Source organism: Neophocaena asiaeorientalis, unplaced genomic scaffold (assembly GCF_003031525.2).
Source record: "Neophocaena asiaeorientalis asiaeorientalis breed wild unplaced genomic scaffold, Neophocaena_asiaeorientalis_V1.1 scaffold477, whole genome shotgun sequence".
Taxonomy (NCBI): domain Eukaryota; kingdom Metazoa; phylum Chordata; class Mammalia; order Artiodactyla; family Phocoenidae; genus Neophocaena; species Neophocaena asiaeorientalis.
This window is the reverse complement of record NW_020172630.1, coordinates 2,479,346-2,497,343: the sequence shown is the minus strand read 5'-3', so window position 1 is coordinate 2,497,343 and position 17,998 is coordinate 2,479,346. Positions and strand designations below refer to the sequence as shown.

Sequence of the window (17,998 nt, the reverse complement as noted above, 5' to 3'; positions counted from 1 at the left end):
GGAAGTCTCAGATTCTTTATGAAATAAATGTACTCAGTGTTCACTCATTCATTCATTCTTTCAAGAACTGTTTGCGAGCTTCCAGTTTCCCGACACCTTGTTTAACTCCGCCGATAATATGCAGTCTCTACCCTTTAGGAGTTTCTAATGCAGGCAACAGGGGAAATTACACGAAACCACATGAAGTAACATACCTGCTCCAGTCTGGAGTAAATCATATGGAATGCCCATGTATTTTTCTCTAATGCCTGCCTAAATGCTTTGTTATCTGTATGTGTTGTTCCTTAGCACTTAGCATGCTAAAAGGCAACTCCACTTGGCTGAGAACCTGATCTCCACCTATTAATCTCATGACCTTGAAAGCCAGTTATTATGTTGAAACTGTAAATATACACGAGTTCCTCAATTAACCAAGATGAACCTAAAATGTTCTGGTTCATTAAATTTATGGGTTAACAGAGTTAAAGTAAAAAACCTTTTAGTTGAATACTTCCTGAAGATGTATCAGTGTATTTTCTGCCCTAACAAATACAGTGAAATCAAAAATAAGATGAGCAAATTTACTTCCCTATCAAGAGTTGGGACAAAGACTTCCACGTCTTTATGACATCTTGCACCAACATCATTCAGTGGCTGACAGGTCTCCTTTGACTTCACAAAATATTATTTGGGGTCACCTTTTTAGCATCATAGAATTTTAGGGCTCAAAGAGACATTAAAAATCATTTAATTCAAAGTCTTACTTTTAGACTTGAAGAACCTAAGACTCAGTGTAGTTAAGTGAATTTGTCTTAGGTCATTCAGTTAGTGGCAAAATCTGAATTAAAACTCAAGAGAGCAGACTCCCAATCTAGTGGTATTTATTTTTCAAGGTATTACAGATTTATAAAACATAGGAGATTCAGGTGGATTTTCATTGACTGCGCAGAATATCCTAAAAATCGCCTTGGAAGTAGAAATTTGTCTCCTATCCTTTGCTTCCTTCTAAACAAAACCAAGAGTGACACAATTCCTGTTTAATTTTAGTTGCTTCTAAACCATAGGGACTTTTCTTACTTTGATATCACCACTGTTTTGAAAATAGTGTGGATTTCTGTATTAGCTTTTGAAAAGCAAGTTCATACACTTCTTATATCTTGGCTAATAAAGCTAAGTAATCCAATCGCTGATTCAGAAACCCATCTGCGTGCTGAACACCTAGGCACATGAAGCCAGTTCTGAACAGGATTTTTAACATTGTCTGATTGCCCTTGTTTGATGGTGTCAGGTCAGACAGCAACAGTTGAATGCAGTTTATTTTCTTGTGGTATAATATTTAGAGCATTCAAGAGCATGTTAAGTGAAATGAATGCATACACAGTGTCTACATAAATGTAAATTTATTCATAATCAAGAGCAGAATATTTTCTATGGCATTTATCAAAGCAAATATCCTTATATAGGTATTACTATAAAATGAAGAGTGTGTTTAAAACAAATAGGGACAATCTCATGTTTATATTCAGTTATTTTCAGATGTGCTATTAAACTTAAAAAAGATTATATTTCTTCAGAAAACAAAAGGAACTACTGAGTATAAATTCCACAGTAATATCAAGGTCTTTTAAAAGACCTTTGTGTAAACGTGCTGTTTTGCATTAAAAAATGCTATCGCCTGTCTAAACTGTGTTGATTCTAGGGTTTTATTAAGTGACTGTTCTTTTGAGACAGAAGTGTAATGTAAACCAGAATATAATAATAATCAAGAATATTTGGGGGTCATTTAAACCTTCATTTAAAAATATAAGACCTATATTTTCATACTGCACATTGCTTTTCAAATGAGTACAAGCCCCATGGGGAAATAACTTTATTAATCCAAGCATTTTCTAAAAAGCCCTCAACAATTATGACATTCTACAAACAATAAAGAAGAAATAATTTCTGATAATCCCAAATTAGATTTGGAAAAACCTACTGATTCAGATGGTTATTCTATTGTTTTGCATAATATAAAATAAATATGTAGGTATCAGATCAGCAGAATTTTCACTTTGTATTTGAAGTGAGATTTCAGTGTAAATAGCAATACAAGAGAATTTTGGTTTCTTTTTTTTTAAGGGAGGCATGGAGAGAAGATGAGACAAAAGAAAGGGAAGCAGCAAGGGGAATGATGGGGACAGAGAAACTGATAAAAGTAAAGTGAACTTACTCCCAGCTTGATGAAGTATTTATTACCAGGGAAAAGGTACTGTAGCACATGATCCTGAAGAAGTTCTGTACTATTATAGATGACATCCCAAATTGTAAAATCATGCGTGTGATTTGAAATATATAGTATATAGCGCTCCAGAATTCCATTTACTTTTCTTGGTTGTTTCCACCTGGGAATGAAAAAATATAGCATTATTATCATCATACCTTCAAGTCCAATCTGAAATGTGCGGGATTTTTAAAGGACACATATGAACTTGGATTTATGCCACTGTAAAGAAACACACTGAGAGCTCAAAAGTGATTCACTTAAAAAACCCAAGTAGTCATTAAATGTCTATTCTGAATGGTATAAAAATATGACATAGTACCTGCTCTCTAGTTATTTATATTTTTAATTAGCTAATAATACAAAAATGTATGAGTGAGTACTTGATTTTGAGCTTAAGCCACAGAACAAAAATTGGGAAAAGTACTGAGAACTTCTGAGAAATGAGAGGGAGAGATAATTGCATAATTCAAGCCATAATTGTCTTGAGAAATGCAGCAATCTAACATAGAGGTAATATGCAACTATAGAAGAAAAGCTGAAATTGGAAAGGCTGAAGTACTCAAATAAGACTTCTTGAATGAGGTGACAAACTGCCTGGATACATACGATTGTATACTTGATAGATGGATGGGAATTGGTAGGCAGAAGGAAAAATATTCCAGATGAGGGTTATAAAGTGTCAGTGGGAATGAGTAGGACAAGTCGTGGAACAGACAGAAATTGGTAAATTGAGAAATAATTATCATAGTGGGAAATCTTTTAAGGTAAATAAAGTGGGCTCAGCTTGGGACGCTCTGAAAGCCAATGGAAGAGTATAGACCTGGAACAATGGGATATAAATCACAGTGTTTTTCAGCTTAAATGAATATCATAATCTCTTCAGTTCAAACTCTTTTACCGATGAGAAAACAGAGATCAAGAGCGATGAAAGTAAACAAGTATTAGCTAGTGGGAAGAGAGGTCTACTGAGTTTTAATTCAGTACTGCAATATACCTTGTACCTCACATATTAGGAAATGGATCAGTAATATCAAAAATAATCTGAACGTGCCAATACGTGAAAGCTTCTTTCTGACTTCAAATGCTGGGGAACAAGATAGTCTTAGTTTGTAATCAAAAAGAAGAAATATGGGTTTCCCTGGTGGTGTAGTGGTTGAGAGTCCGCCTGCCGATGCGGGGGACACGGGTTCGTGCCCCGGTCCGGGAAGATCCCACATGCCGCGGAGCGGCTAGGCCCGTGAGCCATGGCTGCTGAGCCTGCGCGTCTGGAGCCTGTACTCCGCAACGGGAGAGACCACAACAGTGAGAGGCCCGTGTACCGCAAAAAAAAAAAAAAAGAAGAAATATAATTATGCTCTCTAATTCCAAATCATTGCAAATAATGCCTCACATATAAAAAGCCCAAGGTAAGTAAGTGGTCAGTTTTTCCCTTATTGAAGTTTGCACAGAATCTGCATACGTGTGTAGCTCAGCCTGATTGCATAAAGACAAAATGGAAATTAAGTTGGCAAGTCATAATCAAAGGTTCCCAGAACCACTGAACTAATCACCTCTATGCATTTAATCACAATAAAATTAATTTTATGTCACAAACCCTTCCCTTGATTGAACTCACTGGGATTCTTGCATGAACCAGTGTGTGACAGTGACAACATTTCTACTTACTGTACGGATATAGTTCTAGAATCCAGGACGGTCAGAATTGGGGGATCCACATGGTCTGGTGGCAGCTGTGCCGTGTACAGTATGACCACGGAACTGTTTGTACATCCCACATATGTGCAAGCACTGAGTAGAAACTGGTGGGGCGTAAAGGCCACTAAATCTAGGGGGTGGAGGAAACAAGAATGTATTTACCATCATAATTTTGATTCAGGAGATCTCACTTATTCTCTACTTTCCTACTTCTTAGAACTGTTAAAGTTTAAAATAAGAATCAATAGACATACAAATCAATAGCAATAAAATATAGGCTGTTTTACCCTTTAAACATACTATGGTCAGCTGTAAATAGAGAAGGGTCAGTCAAACTTTTTCTTTTAACAAATTTGACTGTTTTCTTGATTGTCTGCGACCAGGTAAATCATTTTCTGAGTTTAGAGTTAGTTCAAGTGCTCTGTTAAAAAATATATGAGTCATTTAAATTATTTTAGAGACATATTTGAAGACAACAGGTCTGGCTTTTGAAATGCAAATAGATAGCTTGTAAGAGTGACTTTGCTCTTGTAATTCCTTTTGTTGAATTTTTTTCTTCTCCTGTCCACCTGACCAACTACATATTATTTGACCTTCAAGTTGTCCAGGCTCAGTGCAAATGATAATTTCTTTCTTAAGATTTCCCAAATGCACTGGGCGTGGAGCTATCATCCTCTCCTTTGTCTCCCAGGGTTTCGCTTTTGGCATAGCGCTTACAACCCTGTGTCATAATGATTTGTTTCCATGACTATCTGATCCATCAGACTGGACACTGTAAAGGAAGCAATGGTGCTATATTCATTTTGCATTCTCAATATCTAGCACAATGTCTGGCGCATTGTAGGTTCGAACATATGTTTGAATAAATGAAGAAAGAAATAATGAATGAGATGATCTAGATATAGTTGAGCTAGGTATAGTTGATCAAGAGAGTGGGTTAGTACCCGAGCCAGCAATAATCTCTCCCTCCCCTGAACTTCCCTGGTACTTTATACCTATCTGCCTCTCTAATGGATACCATATTCCCTTGCGTTAAAAGAAACTAATCTGTAATTTACTAATTTAATTCTAAAATACCCCAAACACTTCTTTTATAAAGGTACACAATAATTAGTTTGTTGAATGAATCTAAGCAAAGTTCAGTCAACTTTACCAAGATTTAAACATCAGTCACATTTTTATACTACTAGAAATAATCATTATTTTCTGGAATACTTTTGAAATAAGGTAGTTACAATGTAAGCAACACATCTTCTTTAAAGATCATTAACCTTGAACCATTACAATTTCATATTTAAAAGATGAATGAAATGCAGCCTAATTCAGGGAAATAGATACTGCATTGCACTGACAGCAAAAGTAAACTGGGAAGAGAACACTTTGATTTTCATGCAAAGTATAATCAATTGGTTAAACATGTAGGCCATCAGAAGAAAGGCAAAAACATTTTTTACACTAAATATAGTTACTCTAGAACAAAAGGTGATTATCAAGAAGAGACTTGCAATGCTTTGATTAAGGCTTGTTTGCTTCACAACTTTATCCTACAAGTACTTGATGGTATCAAGTTAAGGGGGGGCACCCTCAGGCAATGGGGTCAGAAGATAAGTTATAAGGACACTTTGAAGTTGGTGTTAAAACCTTGGGCTTGCCAGGGACTTCTGAGAGATGGCAGGAACAGCTACACCCTGTGCGCACAAATCAGACAGAACTGGGGTACTTTCATTTGGAGAAACATTCTATGAAACTTATAAAGTTAAAAATCATGAGAACAGTGGTCTCAGATGCTACAAAGAGAGCAAACTATTATTTACTGTGGGATAACTTCAGGCACAAAACATGTCCTACTAGCAGGTCCAATCTTGGCCAAAACTATAATGTGTTAATATGCTAACATGTTATATCTGTCATTTCCCTGTTTTCGTCATCTTCTCTTTCTGATTCTCAGGAACTTGGTGACCGCAGCCTGTCATCCCTCCCACTTGTCCGAATTCCTTGCATTCCTGAGAAAGGGAAGCTGGGGATTTGACTCAAAAACCAGTTTCAGGAGCAAAACCAAGGAGGACACAGAGCCTAGAGGAAGGGGGAATCCCAGATGGGTAAGTCAGTGCAACTAGGGAAAAGCTGTAGTATTTGAACATGAGAATACAACAATCTCCTCTGAAAGGACATGCCCCAGCAAGAAATTGTATTCCATGGGGCTGATTCCAAGTGACTTTGGAATATATTACATGAGAATCTCTCCCAGCCATACCAGAGTGTCTTGGTCAGCTGCAAACCTGACTGGATGCTACAATGCTCTTTTGCCAGTGAACTCTTTGTGGTGAGCAGTTTTCTTGCTTTCTTGCATTCTAGCTTGTGGAGGCAGAGATCTGGCTACCTAATTTGCAGGTGGTGAAGAAGTCGTAGCGTTCAAAGGTGCCCTGAGCCTTACCTGTATGTGGGGCAGACTTGCGTATCTGGGAGTCCTTAGTTATCTTGAGCTGGTGGGGTCAGAAGGCATCATCATAGTATCACCATATCAAGTATCTCCTTATCATAGAATGCCCCATTCTCTTTTACACTACAGCCTCCATGCTTTGAAGGTGACCTTAATCAAGGAACTCCTAAACTCACCCAGAATGGGAGTATCTTCCTGTATTAGTTCCAGGATTACTGTCTGTGCCGGGATTCTACTCTGACAAAATAAGCTCCTCCATAGATTGGGAAGCATCCATGTATATGACAGTAAGGACTGGGGGAGACCAGGATGAGGAAGTGAGCATGCTTAGAAGGGTCATGTTGCTAGAGAGAGCCGGTATGACTGGTGACCCAGGATTGAAGTAGAAAATACCAAATCTTGTCAAGTCCTCCATTCATAGTTAGGGTTTACCCCAGACTACTTATGGGTGAGCAAGTTGTTGCATTTTCGGCGATACAGAGTGAAGTAAGCCAGAAAGAGAAAAACAAATATCGTATATTAATGCATATATGTGGAATCTAGAAAAATGGTACAGATGAACCTACTTCCAGGTCAGGAATAGAGATGCAGACATAGAGAACGGACATGTGGACGTGGGGGGGAAGGGGAGGGTGGGATGAATCTGGATATATGTATACATATAGCTGATTCACTTCAATGTACAGCAGAAACCAACACAACATTGTAAAACCTTTATACGCCAATAAAAAAAATGGCTTTAAATTGAATGTTGACCAGGGTTTAAGGCTGTTCCTGCTGTAAAATATGAAAAGTGCCACAGAAAACAAAGAACAGACAGAGAAGAACCAGGAGTGCTCAGTAATTTTAAAGGCAAGAGTCAGCGGTGTTAACTAAATTTATTGTCATAATCATTTTGCAATACATGTAAGTCAAGCCATTATGCTGTATACCTTAAACTCATGAAGTACTGTATATCAAGTATATGTCAATAAAACTGAAAGAAAAAGAAAGGCAAGAAACAGTGGAGGCCACAGCAGCAAGATGATATTTTTGGCAAAGACTTGGAAGGAGTGAGGGTAAAAGTTGTGGGGATTTTAAGCAAAGGACCATTCCAGGAGAGGAAACAAGGATAGCAAAGACTTGAAAGGAGGAACATCCCCAGAATGGACATGGCAAGGAGGTCAGTGAGGCTGGAGCAGAGGCAGAAAGAAGAGATGACATCAGACAATTAATAAGGGACCTGATCACATGAGCCTTATAAGTCTTTGTATGGATTTTGGGTTTTAATCTGAGATAACCTTCTTAGGAAGCCACAAGACTTTGAACAGAGCAGTCAGATATAGACTTCGTGAATATCACTCTGGGTGCTGGGTATAGATTACAGTGAGCAAAGAGCATATACATTCTTAGTGTACAAAAACGCAACTGCATTTTATATACTGATTTTGTATCATGCAACTTTATTGAAGTCGTTTACTAGTTCTAATAGTTTTTTGGTAGCATCTTCAGGATTTTCTACATATAGTAGCATGTCTTCTGCAAACATAGACAATTTTACTTCTTGCTTTCTAAGATGCCTTTTATTTATTTTTCTTGCTTGATTTCTTTGGCTAAGACTTCCAGTACTATGTTGAACAAAAGTGGTGACAGTGTGCATCTTTGTCTTGTTCTGATCTTAGAGGAAATGCTTTCACTTTTCACCATGGAGTATGATGTCAGTCTTGAATTTGTCATATATAGCCTTTATTATGTTGAGGAATATATCTTCTATACCCAATTTGTTGACAGTTTTTGTCTTGTTGAATTTTGCCAAAATTTTTTGCATCTATTGAGATGATCATATGATTTTTATTTTTTATTTTATTAATGTGGTGTATAACATTTATTGATTTGCATATATTTTGAACTATCTTTGAATCCCAGGGATCAATCCCACTTGACCATGGTGTATGATTCTTTTAATGTGCTGTTGAATTTGGTTTTCTACTCTTTCGTTGAAAAATTTTGCATCTATACGTCAGGAGTATTGGCCTGTAATTTTCTTTTCCTGTAGTGTCCTTATTTGGCTTTGGTATCAAGGTAATGCTGGTCTCGTAAAATGAGCTTGGGAGTGTTCCCATCTCTTCAATTTTTGGAAGAGTTTGAGAAAGACTGGTGTTAAGTCTTCTCTAAATGTACAATTCACCAGGAAAATCATCTGGCCCTGAGCTTCTCTTTATTGCAAGGTTTTTGATTACTGTTTCAATCTTCTTACTAGTAATTGGTCTGTTCAAATCTTCTGTTTCTTCATGATTCAGTCTTGGTAAATTATATGTTTCTAAGTTATATGTTTCATCTATTTCTTCTAAGATGTCCAATTTGTTGGTGTATAATTGTTTATAGTAGTCTCTTATGGTCCTTTACATTTCTTTGGTATTACTTGTAATATCTCCTCTTTCATTTTTGATATTCTTTTTTTATTAGTTAGTCTAGCTAAAAGTGTGTCAATTTTGTTTCTCTTTTCATAAAAGCAGCTCTAGGTTTTGTTGATCTTTTCTACTGTTTTTTAATCTCTTTTATTTTTATTTATTTATTTATGCTCTAGTCTTTTATCTTTCCTTCCTTCTGCTAACTTTGGGCTTAGTTTGTCCTTGCCTTTCTAGTTGTTTAAGGTGTCGGGGGAGGTTGTTTATTTATGATAGTTCTTTTTTCTTAATGTAGGCATTTATCACTATAAACTTCCTTTTTAGAACTGCTTTTGCTGCATCCCATAAATTTTGGTAGATGTATTTTCATTTTCATCAGTTTTGAGATTTTATTTGATTTCCCTTTTGACTTCTTCTTTAACTCATTGGTTGTTCAGGAGTGTATTGTTTAACTTCCACACACTCATGAAGTTTTCAGTTTTTCTCCTGTTATTGATTTCTAGATTCATACCATTTTGGAGAAGAAGGATATTTGGTATGATTTCAGTCTTCTTACATCTTCTAAGGCTTGTTTTGTGACTTAACATATGCTCTACCCAGGAGAATGTGCACTCGATAAGAATGTATATTCTGCTGCTGTTGGGTGGAATGTTCTGGATATGTCGATTTGGTTTATTTGGTTTAAAGTGAAGTGCACGTCCAATATTTTTCTTTCGATTTTCTGTCTAGCTGGTGTATCCATTGTTGAAAGTGGATTATTGCAGTCCTTTACTATTATTGTACTATTGTCTATTTCTCCCGTCAGATCTGTTAGTATTTGCTTAATATATTTATGTGCTCTTATGTTGGGTGCATATTTATTTATAATTGTTATATTCTGTTGATGGATTGACCCTTTGTCATTGTATAATGACCCTGTCTCTTGTTACTGTTTTTGACTTAAAGTCTATTATGTCTGATATTGATATTATTTGTCTGGTATTGTCTGATATTCTCTGATAGCTATTCCTGCTGTCTTTAGATTTCCATTTGCATGGAATACCTTTTTCCATCCCTTCACTTTCACTCTATGTGTATTGATGTGTATCCTTAAAGCTGAAGTGAATCCCTTGTAGGCAGCATATAGTAGGATCTTGTTTTTTAATCCATTCAGCCACTCTATTCCATTTACAGTTAATTATTGATAGGTAAAGACTTACTAATACTATCTTATTAACTGTTTTCTGGCTGTTTTATAGTTCCCTTATTCCTTTCTTCCCCTTTTGCTGCCTTTCTTTGGGAGATAATGATTTTCTACAGTGGTATTCTTTGATTCTCTTCTCCTTAACTATTGTGTAACTACTCGTGTGTTTTTGCTTTGTAGTTACCATGAGACTTACATAAGACATCTCATGACGGTCTCTTTTAAGTTAATAACAAGTTAACTTCAATCACATACAAAAACTCTACCCTTTTATTACCCACCCATATTTTGTTTTTGATGTCTCAATTTACCTCTTTTTTTTTTTTTTTTTTTTCGGTGGCATGAACCTGTGTCCCCTGCACCGGCAGGTGGACTCTCAACCACTGCGCCACCAGGGAAGCCCTACCTCTTTTTATATTGTGTATCCATTAAGAAATTATTGTAGCTATAGTTATTTTTTAAACTTTTGATATTTAAACCTTTATATTAGGGTTAAATGATTAATGCACCACCATATCACAGTATTAGGGTATTCTCAATTTGACTATATACTCACCTATACCAGTATGTTTTATATTTTCATATATTTTCATGTTACTAGTTACCAGTTTTTCATTTCAACTTGAAGAACTCCTTTCATCATTTCTTATAAGGCAGGTCTAGTGATGATCAACTCCAGTTTTTGTTTGTTTGTGAAAGTTTTTGTGCCCTTCATTCCAGAAAGACAACTGTGCTGGCAAAAATATTCTTGGTCAGCATTTTATTTTTCTTTCAACACTTTGATTATATCATCCAACTCTCTCTTTACCTATAAGGTTACTGCTTAGAAATCCACTGGTAGACCTATGGAAGTTCCTTTATTTGTGAGAATTTTTTCCTCTTTTTGCTTTTAAAATTCTTTGTCTTTGATTTTAGACAGTTTTATTTATAATGTCTCAGAGAAGATCATTTTGGATTGAATACTTGGGGTGACTTATTACCTTCATAAACTTCTATGTTCTAATCTCTCCCCAGATTTGGGAAGTTCTCAGCTATCATTTCTTTTAATAAGCTTTCTGCCCCTTTCTCCCTCTCTTCTCTTTCTAGGACTCCAGTGATATGTAAATTGATTCTTTCAATGGTATCCCATAATTCATGTGAGCTTTCTTCACTCTCTTTCATTCCTTTTTTGCTCCTCTGACTAGATGATTTCAAATGACCTGTCTTCTAGTTCACGAATTCTTCTGCTTGGTTGAGTCTGCTCTTGAATCTCTCTATTGAATTTTTCAGTTGAGTCATTACATTCTTCAACTTTAGGAATTCTGTTCATTTGTTGTTGCTGTTGTTGTTTTAATGATTTCTATTTCTTTGCTGAGCTTTCTATTCTGTTTATCTAATTTCATTTAGTTTTCTATCTTTGTTTTCTTGTAGTTCATTCTATTTCCTTAAGAGGATTATCCTGAACTCTTTGTCAGATAGTTCATAGATCTCCATTTATTTAGGGCTAGTCATGAGAGTTTTATTAGTTTTCTTTGGTGGTGTCCTATTTCCTTAATTATTCATGATCCTTATGGATCACGGTGTCTGCTCATTGAAGGAAGTAGGCATCTCTTGATTACCTAGGACCAGCCTAATGCCTGGATCCACTGGGGCAGCCCTGGCACATGAGTCTGTGGTGATGGCCCTGGGACCTGTATCTATATGAGCTGACATGGATCCTGGTTCCAGGGGGCCAACCAGGTGCCATGAACTACTGGGTGGGCCCATCATCTGGGTCTGTAGCAGCTGATCCAATATTTGGATATTCCACGAGCCTGGTATTGTGAGAGCAGACCTGGAGCCTGATGGCATGAGGGCTGGTTTGGAGCTAGGGCAAGCCTGGACCTGGAACTACATGAATCAGCCTGTGACCTGGGGCCTCAGGGGCTGGCTCGTAGTTGTTGGGAGCTGGTTTTGCGCATGGTCAGGCCAAGGGCCTGGGTATGTGTGCTGGAGCTGGACTTAAAACTGGGGCTGTAAAGGCTGGGCCTGGTAAACGGGATCTGCTTGGGACCACTGGAGCTGGCTAGCATATGGGTGGGCCAGTGGCCTGGTTTCCTGTAGGACTGCTGAGAGCCTGGAGCTAGGAAAGACATCTGGAACTGGAGGAGTCACCTGGGGCCACTGGAGCCTGGTGCAGGGTTGAGCTGGGGCCTTGGGTTTGCAGGGGCCTGCTAGGAACCTGGTATTGTAGAAATTGACTAGTGCTACAAAACCTGCTTGGGGCTACTGGAGCCAGAAGGTGCAGGGTAAATCAGGGGCCTGGATTCATGGGAGTACACATGGAGCTACCTGGGGCCTTAGGAGTCAGCCTGGTGCTGGGACAGACCAGATCTATGATCTGTGGTGAAGTCAGATGCTCACTTTACTCTCCTTCTCCCATGGGGAGAGTGTCTCTCTCCATGCTGGGCTGCTTGGGCTTGGGGGAGGAGGGATGGGGATAATGTGAATCTATCTTTCTTACCCTCCCCAATGCATCTTTCTTATTTCTGTGCTTCACCCATATGCTATAACCCCTAACCTGGAATCCTTGGCTCTTATGAAGATATTTCTGTGTGTGAATAGTTGTGATATTTCTTGCAGGGGGAAAGGCAAGAAAGCCCTGTGCCACCATTTTGCTAACATCACTTCAAGAGGATCTCTGGATATGTTTTAAAGGCAAAGGTATTAAGATTCCTCAGTGCATTGTAGGTAGAGGGCAAGAAAGAAGAGCCAAAGTTGACTCCAAGTCTTGTGGCTTGAGCAAAGACAAGGACAAAGTAACCATTTATTGGGTTGAAGATCAAATACAAAACAGGTTTTGAAGGGGAAGATTAAAAAGTCATGTTTTACGGAGCTGAAGGAATCAGGCTTACTGACTTCAGACTATACTACAAAGCCACAGTAATCAAAACAGTATGGTACTGGCATAAAAAGAGACACACAGCTCAATGGAACAGGACAGAAAGCCCAGAAACAAACCTACACACCTATGGTCAATTAATCTATGACAAAGGAGGCAAGAATATACCATGGAGAAAAGACAGTCTCTTCAATAAGCGGTGCTGGAAAAACTGGACAGCTACATGTAAAAGAATGAAATTAGATCATTCTCTAACACCATATACAAAAATAAACTCAAAATGGACGAACAATCTAAATGTAAGACCAAATACTATAAAACACCTAAAGGAAAACATAGGCAGTACAGTCTTTGACAGAAATTGCAGCAATATCTTTTTGGACCTTTCTCCTAGAGTACTGAAAATAAAAACAAAAATAAACAAATGAGACCTAATTAAACTTAAACGCTTTTGCACAGCAAAGGACACCATAAACAAAATGAAAAGACAACCTACAGAATGGGAGAAAATATTTGCAAATGATGCAATTGACAAGGAAATAATTTCCAAAATATACAAGCAGCTCATACAGCTCAGTATCAAACAAACAAACAACCCAATCAGAAAATGGGCAGAAGATCTAAATAGACATTTCTCCAAAGAAGACATACAGATGGCCAACAGGCACATGAAAAAATTGCTCAACATTGCTAATTATTAGAGAAATGCAAATCGAAACTACAATGAGGTGTCATCTCACACCGGTCAGAATGGCCATTGTCAAAGAGTCTACAAATTAATAAAAACAAAAATAAACAAATGAGACCTAATTAAACTTAAACGCTTTTGCACAGCAAAGGACACCATAAACAAAATGAAAAGACAACCTACAGAATGGGAGAAAATATTTGCAAATGATGCAATTGACAAGGAAATAATTTCCAAAATATACAAACAGCTCATACAGCTCAGTATCAAACAAACAAACAACCCACTCAGAAAATGGGCAGAAGATCTAAATAGACATTTCTCCAAAGAAGACATACAGATGGCCAACAGGCACATGAAAAAATTGCTCAACATTGCTAATTATTAGAGAAATGCAAATCGAAACTACAATGAGGTGTCATCTCACACCGGTCAGAATGGCCATTGTCAAAGAGTCTACAAATAATAAATGCTGGAGAGCGTGTGGAGAAAAATAACCCCTCCCACACTGTTGGTGGGAATGTAAATTGGTGCAACCACTATGGAGAACAGTATGGAGGTTCCTGAAAAAACTAAAAATAGAACTACCATATGATCCTGCAATCCCACTCCTGGGCATACATCAGGAGAAAACTCTAATTCGAAAAGATACATGCACCCCAATGTTCACTGCAGCATTATTTTCAATAGCCAAGACATGGAAGCAACCCAAATCTCCATTGACAGACGAATGGATAAAGAAGATGTGATATGTGTATGTATATGTGTGTGTGTGTGTGTGTGTGTATATATATGCGTATATACATACACACACACACACCTCTCTATATATATAGTGGAATATTACTCAGCCATAAAAAAGAATGAAATAATGCCATTTGCAGCAACATGGATAGACCTAGAGATTATCATACTAAGTGAAGTAAGACAGACAAAGATAAATATCATATGATATTGCTTATATGAGGAATATTAAAAAATGATACAAATGAACTTATTTGCAAAACAGAAATAAACTTGCAGACACAGAAAACCAGCTTATTGTTACCAAATGGGAAAGGTGGTGAGGGATAAATTAGGACTTTGGGATTAACATATACACACTACTATATATATATATAATAGACAACCGACAAGGACCTACTGTATAGCACAGGGAACTATACTCAATATTTTATAATAACCTACAAGGGAAAAGAATCTGAATAAATAAATATATATATGTACATATATATATATATTTAACTGAATCACTGTGCTGTACACCTGAAACTTACACAACACTGTAAATCAACTATACTTCAGTTTAAAATAATTCATGTTTTAGACATGGCAAGTTTGAGAAGTTGATTAGACAACCAAGTGAAGAGGTCAATTAGGTAATTTGAATACAAGTTTGGAATTTCAAGAAGAAGTCATAGCTTGAGATGGAATTTGGGAAGTCATCATCTTATAGATGGCATTTAGAATGGATGAGAACACAAATAGAGTGAGTACAGACAGAAAAAGAAAAGGTATGAGGACCCAAATCCTAAGATCTCAACCTTAAGCTGTTAGGGGAAAAAAGCAGAAATCAACCAAGGAAACAGAGAAAAAGCAATCAGTAAGCTATGAAGATATGATGTCCTAGAATTCAAGTGAAGCAAATGTTTTATGGGTGATAGGTCTAATAAGAGGAGGACTAAAAATTGACCACCGAGTTTAGCAATATGGCAGTCACTGGTATTTGTGCGACAGAAGTTTCAGTGAAGTTATGGGTGTCGAAGCCTGACTCCAGTGGCTTTGTGAGGGAATGAGAGAAGAAGAATTAGAGACAGTGAATATAAGCAACTTTTTCAAGAAGTTTTGTTGTAGAGGAAAGCAGAGAAGTGAAACAATAGATGGAAGGTGAGTAGAGCCCAGAGGGGATTTTTTAAAATAATTAAATGAGATAAAAATTATGTTTCCTGATGGGAATGACCCGACACAGAGTGCAGAATTGGTAATGGATGTAAGAGGAGAGGGTTGCTGGAGCTTTTTCCTTGACCATGTGAAAGACTGGAACCAAGTATGAAAGTGGAGAATTTGTACTTAGAAGGAGCAGGGACAGATAACTTATGGTAACAGGAGGGAAGGCAGATTGTGTGGGTACAAATGCTGGTAGGTAGGAAGATGGTGGTGGGGGTGGGGGTGGATTTATCTTATAACTGCTTCCGTTTTCTCAGTGAAGAAGGAAGCAAGGTCATCAGTCCAGAGTGATCTCTTGATTCCCCAGAGTAACACCCTGCAGTGGCCACCTATTGCTCTTAGAATGAAACATACTTGTGGTCAATGAGATCCTACGTCATTTGACAAATGCCTACTTCTCATGCCTCCCATACACTGGACATTTCTGTCCCTTCATGTTCCTCCAACACCGCAATCTTGCACCTCCAGGCCTTTGCAGGTGCTGTTTCTTGTAACTAAAATCTGTTTTCTCCTTCTTTGTACTTGGCGGAATTTATCTCATCCTTCAGGCTCATCCTCCTCTGAGTGGTCTTTCTTGATAATCTAACAGCATGGCCACCACAATCCATCCCCAGGTACTCTCTGTCATAACACCTTGTTTAGTTACCTATTATTATTACCAAGACATGTCAGAAATTGCCTTGTCATTGATTTCTTGATTTATATCCCTCCCAGGGGAAGGTAAACTCCTTGAGTACAGAAAGATATTTTCTATCATGTTCACCAAGATGTCTTCAGGATTGATGAGAGCTAATTAGCACAGTTTTACTTGTTGAATAAATGAATTGGGCAAGACCAGAGGGAGACCTCTATCTATGCCCCTTACCCAGATTGCCAAATTTTCTCAGAAATAGAGTAATATCTAAAAGTCTCCAAGAATCTATTGAATACAATTTGTCAGACCAATGTAAATGTACGATGGAGATGATTCACTATTAAAAGACAAGAAAAAGGCAAAGTTGTACTTGTTTGAATGCCAAAACATAATTCTCAAACATGAATACTTCATTAAAAAACCCAGAAGATAGAGATACACCAAAATATTAAAGAAGATGTGGTAATATATGCAATGGGATATTACTCAGCCATTAAAAAGAATGAAATAATGCCATTTGCAGCAACATGGATGGACCTAGAGATGACCATACTAAGTGAAGTAGGTCAGACAAGGACAAATATCCTATGATATTGCTTATACGCTGAATCTAAAAAAAATGATACAAATGAACTTATTTACAAAACAGAAACAGACTCACAGACTTAGAGAATGAACTTATGGTTACCAGGGGGAAGCGGGGAGGAGTAGTTTGGAACTGACATGTACACACTGCTGTATTTAAAATAGATAGCCAACAGGGACCGACTGTATAGCACAGGGATCTCTGCTCAATACTCTGTAATAAACTAAATGGAAAAAGAATTTGAAAAAGAATAGATACATGTATATGTATAACTGAATTACTTTGCTGTACACCTGAAACTAACACAACATTGTTAATCAACTATACTCCAATATAAAATAAAAATTAAAAAAAACTACAATCGATTATGGAGAAAAATTTTTTTAAATATATTAACAGTGGTTTTCTCAAAGTGAGGGCATGCAGATCAGTTAAGTTTTTTGGTTACATATATTTTTCAAATTCTGTGATATACGTGTATATATTAGATGGAGAAAAGACAGCCGTAGTTTACCAGTATCAATTCATTATTTAAGAAGATGTATGCCCAAGACCTAGTTGACATATGCTCTATTACACTTCCTGTGTCATCATACTTCTCCTTTCCTCAATGACTTCAGCATTGGCTCAGTTTTCTTTTCAATCATAATCCCTTTTTTTGGCAGCTCCAACATCCTCAAGGATGACTCATCTCTGGACCTGGCTGCACTTAACTTCCTTAAATGTAATGCCCTTCACTTCTGCTTCATTTATTCAACAGGCAGCATAGTTATACCCACTACTTGATCATCTTTGGAACTATCTCCAAGATTATTAACCTAAAATATGCCCTCTCTGACCACAGATTGTTAAATTCCCACCTCTTCCACTGGTCATATCCCTACAATCACTCCTTTGCCACCACATAATGTACATACAGCCTCTTAGTATCTTCTTATTTCCAGAGTATTCGAATATTTGCATTCTCCTTGCTATGACCTTTGATCACCCATTTGAAAGCCACTCTCTTGGGTCCCTAGAGGTTTCCACCTCCCCAATCCTCTTCTGTATCTGCTTTCCCAATTCCTAGCTCTGGATAAATCTCATCATCTTATTTCTCTAACACTTCTCATGTCTCTGAGATGTGACTGAGAGGCACTGCTGAAAGAAGCTACTATAATTCTAGGTTTTCCAATTTGAAATGGATCCTTGTCACTCCTCAGCAGTAGCTGTCTTGTTGCCTTGTTTCTCCCTTCATCGTATTGACCTTTTATTTTTCTCCTTTCATGGTTTGGCCAATTCTCTGGAGGAACCAGTGGGGTCTAAAATTGGAGCCCTCAGGGATAACTTCCTC

The 17,998-nt window shown here is 37.4% G+C and overlaps 1 protein-coding gene across 1 annotated transcript in view; it reads right to left on the bottom strand.

Moving 5' to 3' along the window:
• The window catches only part of USH2A (usherin), a gene marked incomplete at its 3' end in the record, with an annotated part of 720,880 nt that overhangs the window by 336,848 nt on the left and 366,034 nt on the right, over positions 1–17,998 (bottom strand). The window contains exons 32-33 of the mRNA XM_024739202.1: positions 3,911–4,070; positions 2,192–2,363 (exon numbers count right to left, since the gene is read on the bottom strand). Coding sequence (XP_024594970.1) covers positions 2,192–2,363; positions 3,911–4,070 — 332 coding nt within the window. The remainder of the gene's footprint in view (positions 1–2,191; positions 2,364–3,910; positions 4,071–17,998) is intronic.